The 22,500-nt window shown below is 47.2% G+C and overlaps 1 protein-coding gene across 1 annotated transcript in view; it reads left to right on the forward strand.

Annotated features, from left to right (window-relative positions):
* astn1 (astrotactin 1) overlaps positions 1 to 22,500 on the forward strand; it is a gene marked incomplete at both ends in the record, with an annotated part of 161,393 nt that overhangs the window by 133,271 nt on the left and 5,622 nt on the right. The window contains 5 exons of the mRNA XM_080546888.1: positions 660 to 827; positions 6,634 to 6,758; positions 12,125 to 12,260; positions 18,989 to 19,089; positions 20,035 to 20,218. Coding sequence (XP_080403014.1) covers positions 660 to 827; positions 6,634 to 6,758; positions 12,125 to 12,260; positions 18,989 to 19,089; positions 20,035 to 20,218 — 714 coding nt within the window. The remainder of the gene's footprint in view (positions 1 to 659; positions 828 to 6,633; positions 6,759 to 12,124; positions 12,261 to 18,988; positions 19,090 to 20,034; positions 20,219 to 22,500) is intronic.

Below are 22,500 nucleotides of genomic sequence, written 5' to 3' on the forward strand. Positions count from 1 at the left end.
TACCACTTTGAATTGCCCCTGTTGAATGTAGGAAATGTGCTATACAAATAAACGTGCCTTGCCTTGCCATACAGTGCACATGGAATTGGATTTGTCCTCGAAGTCTCATAGGCCTGCACACCTCTGAATTGTAAATGATGTGATGTTTGTTCTATACAACATACGAGATACAAGATGTCCTGTAAGAACTGTATGCTACAAGATGTGCATATAAGAAGACATATCAAATGTAATAACAAACTATAAGAGGCAAAAAAGTATATTTAAAATGAGATAAATTACACACACAAAATATACATTCAGAAGAATGTTGCACAGGAGTTGGATAGCGTGTGTGTGTGTGTGTGTGTGTGTGCGTGTGTGCGTGTGTGCGTGTGTGCGTGCGTGCGTGCGTCCGTGCGTCCGTCCGTGCGTGTGTCCGTGTCTGTGTGTGGTGTGCTTCTATGTGTCGTATGCAGGGGGTGGTCGTGTCAATGTGTGTATGTGTATGTGTGTGTATGTGTGTGTTATTTATTTAGCAGTCTTATGGCCTGAGGAAAGAAGCTGTTCTTCAGTCTGTTTGTCGGTGTTGTTAGGCTCCTGTACCTCCTGCCTGAGGGTAGCAGGGAGAACAGGCTGTAGAGTGGGTGTGTGCTGGGTGATGACCTGGTGACCTTCAGGGACTTCCTGCGGTTGTATAGTTCCTGCCCCAGGCTGGGCAGCTCACACCCAGGGATGTTCTGGGCCGTACGCAGCATCCTTCCCAGCGCCTCTCGGTCCTTGCTGGTGCAGCTGCCTGACCAGGTGGTGAAGCAGCTCGTCAGGAGGCTGAAGTGGTGGTGGCAGAAGTCTCAGAGGATTTGATGCCTCAGGCCAAGTTTCTTTCGACTCCTGAGGTCGTCCAATCACTACTGGGCTTTCTTGACGGCACTGTCAGTGTGGCTGCTCCATGTCAGGTCTTTGTGAATGTTTACTCCTAGGTATTTTAATTTGTCCACTATCTCCACCTCAGAGACTCCTTGGTCTTGAGGACGTTCAGGAAGAGAGGTGGTCGTAGATTCTGTTTACTACCCGTTGAGTTAGATGTTTCTAGATTTGTATTTGTTTATCAATAACATTACAAATATTAATATAATATAATCCACAAATGTGTATATTTTATAACAAATGATATTAAAAAAACAATTACAAATGAATTTACATCAAGATGTAAATATTATTGTTTCCTCAAACGTCTCGATGTAAATTAATTTGTAATTGTTTTTGTAAATGTATGTATATGTAAATGTGTTTGTTCGGTGGTTGCTGTCACACCGTTGGCATGGAACCGCCATCCGACATTATGCTGAACACATCCACCAAGATGTCAGGACGTGCTTGTTTAAATCACTATTGGCAGAAACATTCATCTACATTAGATTGATAATACATAATCAGATATACTGACAACTTCCATCACAAGTTATTAAGTTGGTAGTCGTTGAGTTGAAACTCCATCCTCACTTATTGACGTTTCCCACAATGCGTTTCTGTAATCTGATTGCGTTGTCTGATTGGCTACTGTAGACGGACCTCGGGTCTGTCCATCTGTGTTGTCATACAGTGTCTCAACGGAGGGGTTTAGTTTGTATGGCCACCCACCCTATCCCACCCTATCCCATCCCAACCCCTTCAGCTCCATCCCACCCCATCACACCCCTCTCCCCCCCCCCCCCCATTCCAGCCAGTGAAGCATTGTTTCTTTTGGTTCTCCACTCCCAAACGTTAGGATTTGAAATCCAAAACAATGGCTGAGGTTAGAGATTATCATCCCATCCCATCCCTCACCTTATACCCATCCCACCCAACCCCATCCCAAACCCTGACCGTCCGTACTCCCAAAACACATTCAAAGAAAAAGAAAGAACAGCAGGTTATGGGAAGTCCAACTGTGGGATTTTCTGAAAAAGTGATGGATGAGGAGGTTCTGGGATGAAGGGCTGATGCCTCACCTCTTTACTGGGAAAAGGCAGTCCGACTGTCAGTCCTGCTCCGGGCGAGCCCTCTTCATCTCCGTCGGGTCTGGACTTGAACGCAACTCAAAACAGCTTCTTCGCCGTGTTCACCAGAGAAGCCCTGACAGGATTCCACAGGAACGTCAAAGAAGAACAAGAGTCTCTGAATCTTTTGCCCGTTTTTCTGTAGTAAGCCCTCATCACAACCACATGGGGGGAATTCTCCCCTTTTTTGCACAAGAACCTGGATGACATTTTTATTTAATTTTGACATAACAATCTTACAAAACAATGTGCCTCCTTCTCATTGGCCGGTACTGTAGGGGCGGCGGGTTAGGGTAGGTTAGGGTAGGTTAGGGTTAGGGTAGGTTAGGGTAGGTAGGGTAGGTTAGGGTAGGAGGGGTGGACGGGGAGGGGAGATTCTGTCAGAGACAAGAGACATCATGTTGCGACGTGACGACATGATTGGCTCTGACTGTGAAGGCCACTGAAGAACACTGATTAACCAACTAAATTGACAAACAAATTAAAGATGGGTACATTGTGGCCATGAAGGGATGCACATGGTCAGCAACAATACTCAAACAGGCTGCGGTATTCAACCCGATGGACTAAAGTAAAAGCAGGTTAGGGTAGAAGGTCGCTGGTTCGATCCCCGCCTCAGGAGGGAGTCGGATGTGAGCTGGTGACTGGAGGGTTGCTGGGCATCATATCTAAAGTGCCTACCACTGCCGTTGTGCTCTTGAGCAAGGCTCTTAACCCCCTAATTGCTCCAGGGGCGCTGGCTATAGCTCACCCTGTGCCAAGAGCCAAGAAAATACATTTTGTTGTACTCTGTGCAACACTGAACACTTTATTAGGAACACTCTACTAATACTGGGGTAGGGCCTCTCTTTGCTCTCGAAACAGCCTCAATTCTATCGTGGCATTGATTCCGCAAGATGTTGGTTGGTAGAACATTCCTTTGAGATTCTGGTACGACGATATGATTAGCTCTGACTGTGAAGGCCACTGAAGAACACTGAATTAAAGATGGGTACATTGTGGCCTCGAAGGGGATGCACATGGTCAGCAACAATACTCAAACAGGCTGTGGCATTCAAGCGATGATTGACTGGTATTCACAGGCCCGAAAGTTTGCCAAGAAAACATTCCCCCGCACCGTTCCACCACCTCCACCAGCTCGGCCCTTGGCTGACAGGTGTACAGGTGTTCCTAATAAAGCGTCGGGTGAGTGTATAACATACTGTATATCATAGCTAATGGCTGTCTCCTGGGTCGTCTCCAGACGGGGGCTGTTTTGGGGCGCGCTAATCTCCAAACATAATGGGATTCAGGCACACAACTTGACATCATAGCCCCCCCTTCCCCCCCCTCCCCTCTCCCAGATGTGGAATCGGAAGTCTGTCCTCTCAGTCATCACAAGCCCCCGGTACCAGACTACCCAGGGCTTTGAAAACAAACATCCACCTCCGTCAAGGTTGATGTCAGCGGCGGTTGATGTTTGATCGCCCAATGAGGACGGGGTTTACTCGGGGGTCAGCGGGACATGACATCCAATCCATAAACAGATTACTCACACCAGCCACCACCGGGCCAGGCCAACCCCGGCCCAGCCGCCCCGGACCCACCCCGCCACATGCCCTCCACCTGGGGCGGTGCCACAACAACACTGGCCCTTCTGTGGAGTCGAGTTGATCGCTGGACGAGTGGACGAGAGAGAGAGAGGGGGGAAGGGAGGGAGGGAGGGAGAGAGAGAGAAAGTAGGAAAGTAAAGGGGACACACACAGAGACAGAGAAAGAGGCAGACAGAGAGAAAAGGGAGGGTGAGAGAGAGATGGGGGGAGAGAATGAGAGAGGGGGGGGGGAGAGAGAGGTGGGAGAGAGAGAGAGGGGGAGAGACAGACAGAGAAAGCGGGAGAGAGGGACGACAGAGAAAGTAAGAGAGAAAGGGGAGAGAGAGGGGGGAGAGAGAGAGAGAGAGAGTGGGGGGAGAAAGAGAGAGAGAGAGAGAAAGAAAACAGGAAAAGGCTCCCGAAAGGGAAGCGTGCCCGAAGGTGGAAGACGAGGTTTCATTCTCTAGGAATGTTTCCACCTCGCCGCTCCCCTTGGGCGCCGTCTGATGATGTCACCGCATCTGCTGAGCAAGGTCAGGTGCCGGGGCAGGTGCACTGTGGGAACAGGCTAACATAAAACCATGGCTGTTTAGAACCTCTCTATGTCGGCCCCTTCATATCACGTATGTCTCTATGTCCGCATGCTAGTACGATTTGCAATTGTCTGTCATGTTTGTTTATTGTGTGTATTACGTTATGTCTATTTGATCTATCTTTAGTATATCTTGAAGGGCTCTAAAGGAAGATTAGCTGGTTGACAGCTGAAAGAGGTCGTAACAAAACGAACGTGAAGCCAACCCACGCGTGCTCTTCCAGGGAACAAACGTCCAGCTGTGAAACGAGCGAGGAAACATTCTGTAGACATTCAACCCCGCACCTGGGCCTATACACACACACACACGCACACACACGCGCACACACACACACACACACGGGCACAACCAGAGGCTGTAGTCACCCCCTCCCCCCCCCCCCCCCCACACACACACACACACCTTGGCACAGCCGGCACCCCAGACGTGCAAGTTCAGCTCCTCAAACATCGTAAAAAACCCAGTGTCAATACATCACTAGGGGAGACAAGGGGTTAAGGTCTTTGAGGACAGACACACACACGCACACACGCAGACAGTGTTATGACATACAGTCATGGATCTATAAATTCAAACTTGTGAAAACGAAGTGCGTCTGGTAGTTGACGGGAGCCTGGAGTGGAAGGAACTCACCTTCCCAATAAAGTCCAGTCTGGTGATTTTGTGTTTCCCATCCCCGAAGTGTATGTGGTCCACATGGCCCGGCGCCCATGTGGCACCGTGCCCCCCTCTGCAGGCCGCAACATCTGGTGCCCCGAGCGGCGGGCATCGCAGGCCTGCCACGTCCCTTCATATCAAAGCCTTCGCTGCGTATTCCCTTGTGTATCAAAGCATATTTGCTGCCTATTTGCTGTATATCAACAGTGTATATCAACTTATAGATCAGACCCAGACGAAAAGGCAGGAGAATAATTGATGTGAATTGGTTCCTTTCCTGACGTGTGCGTGTTTAGATGTTCAGGGTCGATGCACCTGTGTGTTTGTACGGTGAACTGTAGGTACGGTAAACTATAGGCTGTCTTCGATATTGCCTGTTGGGTTGTCTTCGAGAATTTATGGTTCTTCTCCTGACGTGTACGCGTTAGATGTTAAGGATGGACACCTGTGTGTTTGTACGGTAAACTGTAGGGCTTCTTGGCTATTGCGATCTCACGTCTACTCGCAAGAGGAGTGTAAAGTAAAAGTTTTTTTTTATAATTTACGAAGTTCAGGATGGTATTGACGACTTCAGGTCGATTCCGAAAACATGGTTTAATCTGACCCCTATTGACTGAGTGCAGAAAGATTGATTCCAGAGCAGATATACAGTAACAGAGTCTGGTTCCTGCTGTATGCGGTTTCACGACTGTCCGCTTCCTCAGAAATCTACACGAAACGACCTGTAAAAAAAAAAAGAAACGACAGTGATAACAGACACGATGTTAAGCACTCAGTGTTAGCGAGAGAAACCGAAAAAAACAACCCCATTACCAGCTTCAAGCTCAGCTCTGACAACTGGCAACAACAGACCTGACTCCTAGGCAAATATTTATCCTACAAATGAAGTCCACACAGCCAGTGGTCCAGAAGGCATGAGTGGCTGAGCCAAGAGAAGAGGGGGGGATGGGGGGGAATTGGACCTCGACCACCAAAACGACCATGTGTTTTACACTACAGTACCTGCAGACAGAACCACCCGACGTGTCAGCCGCAGTGTGCTACCATGCGGAGACTGTTTGGTCGCCGTCGGAAACAGGATACTGTTAAAACTGGTAGAGACGGTTGGAACTTATTAGAAGAACCGGAGAGGGGAATAAGTTGCTCTACGCGTGGTGTCGTAACTAATGTAATAACTGTGTGATAACTCTCTGAGAAACATCTAACTTTATAGATGTTTATAGATGACAAATAAAATACACAAACAGAAAACTAGGAGGTATTTATTTATTTATTTAAAAAACATTTTTTTTACGTGGTTTGGTTTGACGTGGTTTGACGTAGTTTGGCAAATTGTGAATTCAGCTTTGCAGCGCGTTGACCCAAAACGCTGTCAGCCCCGAGTTGAAATGTCGAAATATGTGCTTTCGCCGAATTTCTCGAAAGACCATTCATCACTGACATGAGGCAATAATCGACAGCAATGCAGCACAAATGACCCCTGTAAGAGCTGCCGTGACGTAAATGGCAGAGGAAGAACTTGCTTATCAAAGAAGTTGTGGTGAGAAACTACACGCACACTGTGCTGTTCCTACCCGCCCTCTCCAAGCAAACTTCACTTTTAAAAATGACACCCCCCCCTCCTCCCCTCCTACAATTAGGTCTTTATTTCCGCCTCTCCTCTGAACAAGACAATACTTTCCATGTGGGAGATCAAGTCTGTTAATCATTTTTTCTGGCGTTGAAGTGCCAAGAAGCAAAAACCCCTCTACAAACTGTTGTTGTCCATCTCTCCTTTGTCTTTTTGTTCATCAGAGTAGACAACAAGATCCAGATGTTATTTGTTGAGTCTTTGACGGGCCTGCCAAGTACCGCGCGCTGGTACCCTAAGAAGTCCATGTTTAATAGAACTGGTAAAGTTCCCATGCAGCAGTTTGGACGTGAGGCTTTTTAGCTGACTGAACTGACTTCTGTGATGGATTAGGGATTGTTCAGGTTTAAATGTTTACCTGTTTATTGAACAATAGAGCCTCTGTGCGTGTCCGGGCAAAGGGTACTCTCTCCTCACTTTGTCTCTGTTTATTCTCTCTCTCTCACTCCCTCTCCCCCTCTCTCCATCTCTCTCTCTCTCCCCCTCCCTCCCTCTCTCCCTCACTCTCTCTCCCACTCCATCTCCCTTATCAAGAATTACAGTTGATCAAGTTCAGGCCCTGTTCCTTTGTTGAGGAATCAATGTCCATGTTGATATCTAGTGACGCCTGACACTGGCGATGGAGACTGAAGGTGACATTGCAAGAGGAGAATCCAAGTCGAACTCATGCGGAAAACGTTGTTTTCCGATGCCCTCTGGACCAGTCTGCTGCCAAGCAAAGGATTCTATCTAGTAATGCCTAATGCTGCGTTCAATCACTCCTCGGAAATAGGAGTCGAGACTCAAGACCGACTCAAGACCTCAAAGTAATTTAAGAATGAGCCGATTATACTAAATCTCGGTGGGAAGCCCGAGAGTATCCGGAGGGCACTTGAATGCACCATTATTAACGTGTCTCGCTCCTTGTAAAACGTGGGAAGGAAGTCGGGTTCTCAGGGATTCTGTGGGGGCGCACCACAGGGGTTCATTTTAATTCCGGGGGCGTTTTGATAGCTAAACCTTTACACAGTTCATGGCTTGTTGAATGTGCACAAGCGTTCCCATGGTTACCTACTGTATGCGCAGCAGTCATTAATGCAAGATATGGCTTGTGTACATGTCCATCCACACATCGAGGATGATGAGAAACTATTGATTATTTATGATTGATTGATTGTCACATTCTCAATGTTTTATCTCCAATCCCAATCTCAATCGATTGTTTTTTAATTGATTTAAACACATCACGTTGTGTACTATTATGCCTCTCCAGAAACAACAGACTGCTTCGAGCTCGGGACCTGAAGTGTTTCGAGCAGCTAGGATGTTTCACAGAACTGTTCCTTTAAGGACCTTGTCATTCAGTTGGAGTTTGTTTACATTAGGCATTCTTTGGGTATGAATCCTGGGAAAATTCACCCCGTGCCAGGAGTTTGAAGTGAATTATGGGTTGTTTCACCTTCTGAAGTTTTGCAGTCAGTTTAGCAGACCTGCTCGCTCCAGCCAATATTCTTCACTCTAATCGTTAATGGATCGGACAGGTGCTTCAGATGGTGGCAGCGGTTTTTAAGGTAGAGTTTTATTTTAGGGGTCCCTAGAAATAACTATAAAATAACATGATAAGAGTGAAATTACATGGTTATTACTTATGAATAACATGTTTGGTTACTTGGGGATTCAATGTAACACATTATACCATTGATTGTTGACAAGTAATTACACCGTAACTGGGATCAAACAAGAGTATGAAACATTACCTATCAATCACGAATAATTAAATGCAATAGATCTCTTCATTCCAATCAGTAGATCATCAGGTACAACGATGTCAACTGAGGACAATCCGAAGGGCGTCATCCCAGGTGAACCTGGCTCGTCAGTAAAGACCTGAAGTAGCCTAATCCAGAATGTCAGGGAGAAAGCCTACCGACCACAAGACTCTCTCACAAGGCTACTCCTGGTCTCCTTCCATCGCAGGTCTCTCACAGTGGGAAACACTACGAACCACTGCTCTTGGACCATGATTTGGTAATTTCCAAATGACATTTTGGAAGGAAACTCTATCCTGTTTTTGGGCACCGATACTGCTGTGATTAAGTGGCATCACGAATAGCTCTGATAACGAAATTTATCACCCTTTGATGATGGTATTTTGCAAGGTATCCAAGTGGTTTGGAGTAAGCACCCGTCAAGGGCCCAAGCAATACTTTGATATAGCTCCATAACCATTATTTATTTCTGCTGTCCGTCAAACAGTCATGATCCCAAGAAAGTTTTTCAACTTCGAAACGCCCATATAAGGTCGTTGCACAATGTTGTGCTGTTGCATGTTGTGTGTGTGTGTGTGAGATTCATTTACCACAACAAAATACTCCCATAATTTACCGTAGTTTGTAAATAAACTAAATTTGATTGATTAGTTCCTGGATGATACATAATGTTCTGACTTCAGAGCGCTGCTCAAAACACAAGCGCTACAATTGTCATTAGCTCTAATAGTTTTATATCCATTATCTTACATATAAAGTTACAGTACATCACATTACATCATACCTGGAAACCTTAGTGTATTTCAATTCGATAAATGGATTATCATATTACAGACATTAAGTCCAAAGCGATAGCGTTGCTTATGTGTAACGTAATGCGGGTGATGTTTGATATATCACTGTGTGGGATGTGCTTGTTTTGAGGCTGCTTGCCTAGGACTGTTCTTTACTCTGTACTGTAACAGCTATCTACTAACTCGAAACACACATGCTTAGCCCCCGCCCCCCCTCCAGCCCCCCCGATTTTGGAGCATTAGTTCTCCACTACTTCTTGGATTGAAAGTGTTTATTTCATCTTCCGTCCAACTTGGTTGATTCCAACTTTGAAGGAAATGGCACTGAGTTCATCGAGGACAATACGAGGACATTCACCCAGAGTGGGGAAAAACAAAACAAAAACGTGAATGAAGCGATCTACAGAAAACGTATTTAACCTTCATAATAATATGAGGTTTCATCCCTGAAGCAGGACACGCATTCACCAGACACACCAAAACGGTCCAATATTGATGCACAACAATGTATTTCCACCGTTCTGGCCCAGCACAACTTTCTTAACGCTAGACAGATATTCCGACTCAATGCAATGAATGTCAGTCTCTATCTGTTCCGCGCTCTCCTCTGTAGGTCTCGGCTGAAGGTGAATACTTCCCAGTGACAGCTGGTACACAGACCTGTTCTCAGCCCCCTGTTTTCACTGGCACGGCCCTCAATGTTTTTACCAGTTGGTGACCTGGAGTGTTCAGAAGTTTTTTGGGGGGTGGGGGGGCGCTCGTCTTAACGCATGAAATGGATTGAGGAGCGGTATCAAACACGCCGTGTGTGTGTTCCATTCCGTACATTGCAACGAGCCTCGAGCCTGTCCTTCCTCCGTTCGGTCTGTTCCTACCTTCCGCCAGCCTCGCGTTTACCTCTGAGCCCCCCAAAACGAGGACGCGTCCTGTCCCCCCCTTCCGTTGAAACGCATAGCTCTCGTCGCAAAATGCCCCCCTTTGACGCATGTACAGCCAGCTGGGAAAACAACCCCCTCACGCCCTGCCACTCCGATGAGAACATACAGGACGGCATATTATTATTATTAGAGCCCCTCGAACACGGTTTCCGTGTGGACGGATGCATGTTTGTTTCGTGGGGCGGGGGGTACCCCCCGGATAGAGAAACGGTACAGAACAGTCGAAGTCCTTCAATGTTGCGGGCCTCGGACTTTGATTGATGGGAGACAGGGCGAGCAGGGTGTTCTGGACCGCGCTGCTGCTGCTGCTGCTGCTGTGGCGTGTGTTATTTGAGCTCTCTGAGTGGGCTTTCTGTTTGAGATGTTATGTTGGCGGCTGCCCCGCGCTGCACATGTTGTTCACGCTGTGAGAGAAACCTACAGGCCTGGAGTCCTTCAGCGCTGCGCGGCCGAGAGGTTTGATTGATGCAGGTGGAAGAAGAATGCTGCTCAGACGCGCGGTGTACAGCGTTGTTCGCTGGCGGTGGAGGTGGAGTGATGCTGTGATGTAGCTGATAAAGACGTGTCCTCCTCCTTCTTCTTCTTCTTCTTCTTCTTCTTCTTCAAGTGTGTGTGTGTGTGTGTGTGTGTCCGTGTCCGTGAGTGTGTGTGCGGGAGAGTGTGTGCGCGGGAGTGTGTGTGTGTGTGTGTGTGTGCGTGTGTGTGTGTGCGTGTGTGTGTGAGAGAGAGAGAGAGAGAGAGAGAGTGTGTGTGTGTGCGTGTGTGAGTGTGTGTGTGTGTGTGTGTGAGAGAGAGAGAGAGAGAGAGAGAGAGAGAGAGTGTGTGTGTGTGTGTGTGTGTGTGTGTGTGTGTGTGCGTGCGTGCCTGCATGTATGTGTGTGTTCATATCCCCCCCATGTCTCTCTCAGACACACATCTGCAAATACAACAGACTCAGATCAGACTTCAGATCAGTTGTCACCTACTATCCCAAGCAGTGCTTTACCACAGAACCTTGAGCCGTGGATCAGCATGAGACCATTAGACCTCACCATGTGGATCACCATCAGACCTCACTGTGTGGATCACCATTAGACCATCAGACCTTACTGTGTGGATCACCATTAGACCATTAGACCTCACTGTGTGGATCAGCATTAGACCATTAGACCTCACTGTGTGGATCAGCATTAGAGCATTAGACCTCACTGTGTGGATCAGCATTAGAGCATTAGACCTCACTGTGTGGATCAGCATTAGACCATTAGACCTCACTGTGTGGATCACCATTAGAGCATTAGACCTCACTGTGTGGATCAGCATTAGAGCATTAGACCTCACTGTGTGGATCAGCATTAGAGCATTAGACCTCACTGTGTGGATCAGCATTAGAGCATTAGACCTCACTGTGTGGATCACCATCAGACCATTAGACCTCACTGTGTGGTGGTCAAGGTTTGGGTGATGTTGCTGGTTGATTGGAAACGAGGTAATTGTGTACACGCAAGGCTGTTGGAAGTAGAAATCGGAGGACGGGCTCATACTGATGTATGGTTTACACAGTTTTCTCTGTGTACCACATGTACAAAAGACGAGATTTGGTGAGGCTGCATTCTCATTTTATGAGACCCAAATTGTGGAATGCACTGCCAGTTTACATTAGGGATGCAACCTCAGCAAATATGTTCAAGTCAAGACTAAAAACACACCTTTTTAATATTGCCTTTAAATGACTAAATAATTAAATGATGATTATATAATGATTGGAGCACTTTGAGCTGCAACGTTTGCAGGAAAAGCTAAACAAATAAAAAGTTATTATTATTATTATTATTATTATTATTATTATTATGGAATTGGAATGTTTAGGAACCATTCCTCATTCCGTTCCATGCATCACAATGAGAGCCTGTCCTCCGATTTCTACCTCCACCAGCCTCCCCCATGTCCCAGTGTGTCCCAATTTGCACACACTTGCACACTTCCTACGTATGTAACAATGTATTCCCCATGCATACTAAATAGTATGCAAATGTAGAACTGTCTCTTCTTTGTGAATTGCCATTCTATCTCCCCAGCAGGTGGAAACTGCGTTCAGAAGCTCCCCCTGACCAGCACAAGTCCATGTGTGATAGACATGTGTCCATGATTAATGTGTTTTGCCCCCTCCTGTGTCCCCCCCCCCATCCTGTGCAGAGACCATGTTGAGCTTCGTGGATGACATCCTGTCAGGGGCCAAGTCTCCGTGTGTGATGCTGGGGGACATCCCTGACCAGAACACGTCATCCATCAGCATGATCGTCCGCTGCCTGGATGCCGACACCACCTACATGTAAGCTACCCTACTACCACCTACATGTAAGCTACCATACTACCACCTACATGTAAGCTAGCATACTAACTACCACCTACTGTACATGTAAGCTACCGTACTACCACCTACATGTAAGCTACCGCACTACCACCTACATGTAAGCTAGCGTACTACCACCTACTGTACATGTAAGCTACCATACTACCACCTACATGTAAGCTAGCATACTACCACCTGCTGTACATGTAAGCTACCCTACTACCACCTACTGTACATGTAAGCTACCCTACTACCACCTACTGTACATGTAAGCTACCCTACTACCACCTACTGTACATGTAAGCTACCCTACTACCACCTACTGTACATGTAAGCTACCGTACTACCATCTACTGTACATGTAAGCTACCCTACTACCATCTACTGTACATGTAAGCTACCCTACTACCAACTACTGTACATGTAAGCTACCGTACTACCACCTACTGTACATGTAAGCTACCCTACTACCACCTACTGTACATGTAAGCTACCATACTACCACCTACATGTAAGCTACCGTACTACCACCTACATGTAAGCTACCGTACTACCATCTACTGTACATGTAAGCTACCCTACTACCACCTACTGTACATGTAAGCTACCCTACTACCACCTACTGTACATGTAAGCTAGCGTACTACCACCTACACGTACCGTACCTTGCCCGTCCAGAACACTTCTGGGGTCTGTAGCTCAAACACACGTGGAACATGTTGCTTAGAATCCTTTATGATCAGGTGAGGCTGGTGGAGGTAGACATCAGAGGATGGGGCTCACTGGAATACATGGAACAGAAGTGTTTGACACCGTTCCTCATTCCCTTCCATGCACGCTACAATCTAGAGCCTGAATCCTAGTGCTTCATTTTGTGTTGAAGATATGTCTTTTTTTGCGGTTGGTTATCTATCGAAACATACAGTCATGTGAGAAATTGAGGACACCCCGTCTTTTTTTAAGAAATATGAACATATCGATATTTGATAAAGGGGATGTAATTGAACCAAACACAATGAAAATGTAACTTTGCTATCATTTATTTAACAACAAATGAATACAGATGCCAATTCCTACTGAGGAAAAAGTTAGGACACCCTATGCCCTAATAGTTAGGTATATCCCCTTTGGCTGAAATAACCTCAATTAGACATTTCCTATAACTGTCTATTTCCTATAACAGTCTGACATCGACTGGTCTGGGTCTCATATTTTCCCAAAGCACCCTCTGATACAATAAAGAATTCATAGTGAATTCTACGATGGTGAGCTGGCCAGGCCATGCTTGAAGCAAAGCAGCCCCAAACCATGACATTTCCATCCCCATCCCCATGTTTCACGGGTGGTATGAGGTTCTTGCACTCAAATTCTGTCTTTGGTTTGCGCCAAACATGTCTTCTGTTACAGTGCCCAAATAATTCAACTTTGCATCTGTCCAAAGCACATTGTTCCAGAAGTCCTGGTGTTTGTCTAGGTGTTCTCTGGCAAACTTGAGTCTTGCCCCGATGAGGGTTTTTTGACAGCAAGAATTTCCTCCTTGCACACCTCCCATGAAAGTCAAACTTGTGCTGTCTCTTTCTGGTGGTAGATGCGTGTACTCATAGGAGCCAACGGACCCCGATGGGCATCCGAAGTGATATAAAGAGTTTACCTCGATCAATTCTCTTCATCGATATCACATTTTTTTCACAACTTTGCATGCTATACGATGCCACCATTTTTTTCCCGAGACGGTAAACACGGCCTAAGTCACATCCAGTTTTCTCCAACTGGAGAATGTGTCATGTCCAGTTTCAACTCCGAATGTCCATACCATTGGTCGGCCAACCCAAAAAAAATCCCCCCCCAAAAAAAGAAAAAAGAAAGAAATCTGATACATGAGAAAGGTCAAAGGTCAAAGATGGTGCCAACATATCTCCAAATGGCCTAAACATATAGGTGTCCGCCTAAACATACCTGTACTAAAACAGGTACAAAGTTGCATTTGCTCACATTACTAGCATCGACTTTGGCACAAGTACTAATAAGACCCTGGAGTACTGATTCCTAGATGATTTGGGCTTCGTTATCAGGTTTCCAAGGTGATATTCACTGTAAAAGCTAGTTTTTTTTTAGGCGGAAACTGAATTTGAGATGTTTTATAATGTTCTAGCTCTATTTGCTCTGACACAGTAACATATATTTTGATTCTGACACTTCTACAGCCACCCCACAGGTGTTAGCTTTCATTTGATAACAATATCATTATGAAGGCCCTTGTGATTGTGGAGATATTCTATATTCACTGTGGGCATGTCATTTCGAGCAGAAAACCAGAAAAATGAGGTGGATAAGATGAAGAGCTACCTGTAGGTTCCGTGATGGTGTTTTTGGATTGTTGGAGACTTCCTTAAGCATCTTTAAGCAGTCTGCTCTTGGGCTGAACTTGCTAGGACAATGTTGGCAGTTGTTTTAAACGTGTAAATTATTTTCCAGACAGTGGAATGGCTGATTTGTAATTGTTTGGAGATCTTTTTAAATCCCTTCCCAGACTCTCACGCATCTACAACCTTCTTTCTGAAGGCCTCAGAGAGCTCTTTTGATCTCGCCATGGTGATACCACTCACTTCTACCATCAAGAGCAAACCAAACTAAATGTCTGAGGTTTAAATAAGACAGGCTCCTCCAAAATCCTCTCTAACGATGTTCTAATCATTTGCACCTGATGTGGTGCGTTTGATTCTAATTTTAGGTATTTTAAGTAGTAATAAATGTGTGGGTGTCCTACATTTTTCCTCACAAGATTTTTTTTTCTTCTATTAATTACATTGACAAATCATTTTAAATATATATTTATTTATTTTTTCTGTTTTATTTGTTTAGTTATATTAGTACCTCCATCTCTCAATATTGTTCAAATGAACATCAAATGTCCATATGTTGTGAAAGACAAAGGTTTTCATGGGGTGTCCTATCTTTTTCACATGACTGTATCCTTTAGCTGTTCCACCGTCATTTGAATGAATGATCAACATAATAATAATAATAATAATAATAATAATAATAATAAAAATAATAAATAAAACATCTGCCGCCTCTGGTATGTATAACTGTCTGCTGTACAGAGGGGAGACCTTGGCCTAACCGCCACCAACCGTCTGTCCCCCACCCCTCTACTCCCCCCCACCACACCACCACCCCTCTCCTGGATGTGTTCTGTATGCTGTAATACGATGGAAACACTACATACTTTTAATGGAAGAACAACATTCATTTTCTCTTGCTGGGGACGGCCTGGTCTGGAATCACTCGGCGGGTCTGTGTGTGCGTGTGTCTGTGTGTGTGTGTGTGTGTGTGTGTGTGTGTGTGTGTGTGTGTGTCTGTGTCTGTGTCTGTGTCTGTGTGTGTGTCTGTGTGTGTGTGTGTGTGCGTGTCTGTGTGTGTGTGTGTGTGTGTGCGTACTGTATGTGCTTGTTTGTGCGAGACAAGCGCAGGTTCAAACAGGGGTGTTCTTAAATATGTTAGAGAGACAGCGAGGGGAAGTAGCTCATGTTTTGGAACGGCTTGAAAGTGCGTCAACGGAGCACTTAATGCTAATAGCAGAAACACGAGTCGCTGCATCACCGTCGTTAGCCGCTCGAGCGGCGCACGGAAAGAAAACGTCCGTCCTTGACTCAATGTTTACACACGGAGGTGACATTTCAATGTACACAGGACCCCCCCCCCCCCCCCCAGGACCCACCGTACAGCAGGACGTTCCTCCAGAACATGACTGAGAAAGTAACGTAGCACCGTGAATATATAGATAGGAAGTTCAATGGATTGTCATACTTCTTACTTGCTGTTAGGTTCTGAACAATGGGGTTAGCGGTGTTAACTGTGGAATCATTGTGGGGTCCTGATCAGGGTAACATGAACAATTGACAATTAACAAATGAACAGCCACTACGACTGCCAATGGCCCCTGGCCTGAGCATAGATGACTTTGTCCTGCTATGACTGGTGGATAGATGATTCACTTACTTAGTCAATGTATTTGTTGTAAGTCGCTTTGGATAAAGGCGTCTGCTAACAACCGCCCTGCGTCTGCGGTTGTAGGCGTCTCCCCTCTCTGGAAGAGCTGTACAACACACGCTGCCTCAGGAAGGCCTCCAAGATCTCCAGAGACCCATCCCACCCTGGGTACGAACACTTTGCTCGGCTGCCCTCGAACAGGCGGTTCAGGACCATGTTCGCAAGGACAAACAGACTGAAGCTCAGCTTCTACCCCAGGGCCATTCAGGCCCTGAACACAGCAAAGACCTAGGTTCTAGGCCCTGGACAATCTAGACAATTTGATGGCAGCTACTAGATTGAAATCAAGTGCAACACTGAAACACAACTGTGAACATTTCAAACCTGCAAACTGCGACACTTTAAATGAATGTGCAATAACACTATGTGTAATATGACAACCCTCGGGTACATAAGGTTCAGAGATAGGAAATGTTAGAATAGGTATAGCATAGCAATGAGTACAGCACAGTGTTTTATTTGTATCGTATAGTATAGTGGATAGTGTACATAGCCTTTATTTATGTAAACCAGCTCTTTTCCCTTCTTGTTTTTAGTTTTTTTTTCCTAGCACCAGGGGAGCCCCCCCTCCCAAATTTAGTTGTTTGGTACCTGTACTATATCAATGACAATAAAGACCATTCATTCATTCATTCATAAATGCCCCCCAAAAAAGAAAAAAAAAGATGTAGATGCCATTTAGCAGACACTTTTATCCAAACCAGTAACAACACCTTTGTGTAGTTAACAGCATGCTCTACCAACTGAGCCACCGAGGACCACATGATGTGTAATAAATGTCTCACACACACAAAAAATAGACATATATTACCAAGTCAAAGTTCTTGTTCAGAACCTAGAACATGTGTAAATGTGTCACACACACAAAAACAACACGCGCATATAGTATTACTAAGTCAAAAGACTTTTTCAGAACCTTGAATATGTGTAAATGTGCACTACGTCACACACACACACACACACACACACACACATACATACACGCACACAAACATGCCAAGCCAAAGGTTCTTGTTCAAAACCATATGAATATGTGTAAATGTATGTCACACACACACACACAAAAAACCACACGCAATATAGTATTACGAAGTCAAAAGGTCTTGTGAACACACGCCGTAGGAAACGGTGACGGTCGTCTCCGGAGACGTGATTGATGCGCCGGGTGCCCCGGGGAGACACGTGCTTGCGTGCGTGTGCAGGTGGTGGGGGTGTTTATGGTCATCCTGGTCCTCCGCCTGCTACTGGACGTGACGCTTCCCAGTCTCCTCCGTCTCTCCCCAGGCCGCACCGCCGCCGGCGTGCCGGTCGGATGATGTCATCCCCCCGCCGGACGCCTACGCCGAGGCTCGAGGAAGTCCCTAGTGTGTGTGTGTGTGTGTGTGTGTGTGCGCGTGTCCCTAGTGAGGTCACTGTTGTGTTGCCGCGGGGGCCTGGTTGGGCCAGCGGTGTGTTTTTAATGACCGCATGGAAGGCCTGACGACCGACGTCGGTGTGTGTGTGTGTGTGCGTGCGTGCGTGTGTGTTTTTCAGGGGTCAAGTGTGTAATGATTTTGGACCGCGCTCTCGAGTGAGCGTTAGTTCCTCCGACCCGCCCCCCCCCGCCCCCACCCCAACCTCCTCCCCCTTCCCTCCACCCCCAACCCCACCCTCTCCTCCTTCCTCCGACACTTCCACCCCGCTCCCTTCATCCTCCTCTCCTCTCCTCCTCCTCCTCCTCCTCTCTGGTCTGTTATCCCCCCCCCCCGCGCGCCCCTCCCCTCGGTCCACACATGCAGCCACTTACACACACACGCTCGGCTAAAGTGGGGAAGCCACGCTGAACAGATTAGGGCCCTGAAGCAGCCGCGGCCTGTCTGGTCAGGCGGGTGTGTGTGTGTGTGTGTGTGTGTGACGGCTGCTGCAGCCACATCCGCCTCAGACCTCAGCCTCACAAACACACGCGACACACTTTTATCTCTCTCTCTCTCTCTCTCTCTCTTTATCGTTTATCTTTACATCGCTTCGACTCCCGGTCAGCGAGGATGCCCGTGGTTGTCCAGGAGATGTTGGGCGGCGTGCGTCAGGTGTCGTCCTCCTCTCAGGGCCTCGTACGTCAAGCAGCGGGTGTTCCGCGGGCCTCGGGAGAAGCAGCAGTATTTCACTGGGACCCACCGCGGGCGGTTGTTGCAGCGTGGTTGTTGCAGTGTGGCTGTGTGCGTCGGCGTACACTAGGGGGCGATATTATTCAAGTTAAATGATTGAAGAGCTCCCGCGCTCGCTTTTGTCGAAGGCTGGAGCTGCGCTCTGTTCTGTCAGAAGGGACGCTGGTCTGTTGTGGACCGCTCGTGTGCTCATGATTGAAATCACAAATAGTAATAATCATCATCATCATCATCATCATCCCAAAACTCTTCACATTGTAAGCGGGAGAACTCACCTCTACTACTTGTGATGAAGGACCCTCCATCCTCATAGTACATCTTGAAACATTAATATTACACGTCATATTACACATTTCTTACACCATGTGACCCGCTATAACACATTTCATTGAATTGTCGTTGCTCTCACTCCCTTTGCAATTGCTAATTACTTTATAACTCGTTGTGTGTGTGTGTGCGTGCGTGCGTGCGTGTCTGTCTGTCTGTGTGTGTGTGTGTGTGTGTGTGTAGGTTCAGGCTGTGGGCTGTAGACAACACTGGCCGCAGGTCCAGCCCCACTGACGTCACCATCAAGACCCCCTGCCCCGCGGTGGACGACGTCAAGGCCCAAGGTGAGCCCCCCGCCCACCCCCCCTTTCACTACCAAGGTGAGCTCCCCTCCCCCCCTCTCACTACCAAGGTGAGCTCCCCTCCCCCCCCTCTCACTACCAAGGTGAGCCCCCCTCCCCCCCCTCTCACTGCCAAGGTGAGCTCCCCTCCCCCCCCTCTCACTACCAAGGTGAGCTCCCCTCCCCCCCCTCTCACTACCAAGGTGAGCTCCCCTCCCCCCCCTCTCACTACCAAGGTGAGCTCCCCTCCCCCCCTCTCACTACCAAGGTGAGCTCCCCTCCCCCCCCTCTCACTACCAAGGTGAGCTCCCCTCCCCCCCTCTCACTACCAAGGTGAGCTCCCCTCCCCTCCCCCCCTCTCACTACCAAGGTGAGCTCCCCTCCCCCCCTCTCACTACCAAGGTGAGCTCCCCTCCCCCCCCCCTCACTACCAAGGTGAGCTCCCCTCCCCCCCCCCTCTCACTGCCCAGGTGAGCCCCCCCCACTCCCTCTCACTACCAAGGTGAGCTCCCCTCACAGGTGTGTGTGTGTGTGTGTGTGTGCACATTGTGTGTGTGTGTGTGTGTGTGCGCGTGCTGCAGGTGTTATGGTTGCGTTTCAATCACGATGACACACACACAATACGCACACACACACACACACACACACACACAATACGCACACACATACGCACACACATACGCACACACACACATACGCACACACACACAATACGCACACACGATGGCGATCCTGTCCCCAGACGAACGTGTGGAGTCTAGATGGGTTCACACAGTAGACGCTGGAACTGTCAGCCAAACGGCTGCGAATGCAAATCAACTCTCCGAGGGAGGATTAGGGTGGGCGGGGCATGCCCCATTTCACCCCAACTACACACGTCGTTTCATTTACGACCCGCTGAGATGAAATCTCATGCTTGCTTTTTTCTTTTTTCTTTTTTCGTGGCAGAGATCGCAGACAAGATCTACAACCTGTTCAACGGTTACACCAGCGGCAAGGAGCAGCAGACGGCCTACAACACCCTGATGGACCTGGGCTCGCCCACGCTGCACCGCGTCCTCTACCACTACAACCAGCACTACGAGAGCTTCGGGGAGTTCACCTGGAGGTGCGAGGACGAACTGGGGCCCAGGTAACTTTAGTTTGGTTTCCGCGAGAGCAAGCACTTTCTCTCTCTCTCTCTCTTGCCTTTTCTCTCTCTCGCCGTCTCTCTCTTTCTCTCTGTCTCTGTCTCTCTCTCTCTGTCTCTTTCTCTCTCTGTTTCTCTCTCTCTGTTTCTCTCTCTCGCCATCTCTCTGTCTCTCTCTCTCTCTCTGTCTCTGTCTCTCTCTCTCGCCGTCTCTCTCTCTCTCGCTGTCTATCTCTCTCTCTCTCTGTCTCTCTCTCTCTCTGTCTCTCTCTCTCTCGCCGTCTATCTCTCTCTCTCTCTCTCGCTCTCGCCGTTTCTCTCTCTCTCTCTCTATGTCACCCCTCTCCTCCGCACCCTTCACTAACTCCCGATAGCAGCTCGCATCAGATTCAAGACCCTTGTGCTCGCCTACCGGGCGGGAAAGGGAACTGCCCCTTCCTACCTGCAAGCAATGGTCAGCCCCCATACACCTGCCCGTTCACTCCGCTCCTCCACCTCTGCCGGGCACCCCGCCGGTGGAACGAGCTCCCCACCGCCGTCAGGACTGCAGAGTCACTCCCTATCTTCCGCCGTAGACTGAAGACCCATGTTATCAGGCTACACCTTAACTGTCTCTCCTGAAACCTCCCCATCCCCCTGCTCAGTTTCTCTATTGTACATTAACAATGTGCTTCTTCTAGCATTATGACTGCCAATGGCCCCTGGCCCGAGATAAGTAGAAAGAGATTACTTTTCTTGCGATATCTGATGGATAGATGATTCACTTACTCAGACAAATGTATTTTCTGTAAGTCTCTTCGGATAAAGGCGTCTGCTAAATGCCAAAAATGTACAAAAAATATATCTCAATCGCTCACGCTCCCTCACTTTCGCTCTCTCTCTGTCTACCGCTATCTATCTCTCCTCTCTTCTTTTTCATCTCTCGAAGCAATAACCATTCATCATCATGCATTTTTCAGAGCTTTTTTTTTTCAGGACAGTGGCAATATCTATAAATTATGAAAAGTTACTGTTCTCATATTCTAGCATATTTCTATTATTGTGTTCACATTCTTTGGTAGAACACCTAGAACACTGATATCCCGCAGTAGGAGTTTATTTGAGTTATAACTAATAACTCTCCCTACCCGTGAGCATTTCCACCATAAATCACGGCCTCGAGTGCAGAATCGGGGCGGCTGTGGCTCCGGCAGATGATCGAACGCTCAGTGGTTTGACCCCCCGGCTCCTCTTGGCCACGTGTCGAGGTGTCCTTGGGTAAGACACTGAACTGACACCCAAACTGCTCCCAATGAGCGAGCCGGCGCCTTGCGTGATAGCTTGCCGCCATTGGTGTGTGAATGTGTGTGTGAACGGGTGAATGAGAGGCCTTTGTAAAGCGCTTCGGCGCTATATAAGTGCAGTCCGTTTACCGTTTACCAGTATTGCTAAGACAACGGTTACACAACAAATCCGAAAATCGTGACTAAAACAAGTGTTTATTTTATTAACAATTTTAAGTGTTTATTTTATGATATATTGTGCTGGTTACTGCCCTGCGCTGAGAAATAGACTTCCCAAAACTATAGGTATTGTCAAGGGGACAAGGTAAACAAATGTAGCGTGGCAATGATTTTAAAACGTGATATTCCCGTAGCGTTATATTAAATCACGGCTTCCATTCAAACAATGCTTGTTTCCGATGATCAAACCGTTGTATACTTTATTTTAAGTTGTTTTGGTTTCGTTGTAAACCGACCGCTCTCTCGTAGATTCCAAATACTGGCTTTGATTCGTTGTGTGTATGGGGGCTTTGACGTCGTTTGTCTTGATTACGGTTAAAGTGGAAGTTCATTCAAACTGATTGGAGCAAATTTGCCCTCTGTGACATCACCGACCGGACTTTCTCAGTCATCTCATACAAGTACCGCAGTCTAATGTCAAATCCCAGCTAAATGCTGTACATAAACAGGTCCATATGCCTGATATAAAACGTCTACAAGTTCCCCCCGTCGAAACGGCGCAACCCCCGGTCGCAGGTGAAACTGATTAACTCCCAAGGCCTTAGACCGAATAGGATCGTAGCGTTCGCTCCTTTCGCATGAAAGGTTGTTTTTAATCCAGCCCATGTTGGACCAGTTGATGTAATTGGTTTTGCTTCTGAAAGTGTTCCATTAAAATACACTTAGATTAAACTGCCTCTATTTAGTCAAGACTGATGATGAATGTTAACAAAAGCACCTTTTGGATGGAAGAGTTGGGAGCATTTGAGGTGAGGATGAAGGGAGGTAGGGTATAAACGCGTG

The sequence above is a fragment of the Nansenia antarctica genome (genome assembly GCF_963989245.1).
Source record: "Nansenia antarctica genome assembly, chromosome: 16".
Taxonomy (NCBI): domain Eukaryota; kingdom Metazoa; phylum Chordata; class Actinopteri; order Argentiniformes; family Microstomatidae; genus Nansenia; species Nansenia antarctica.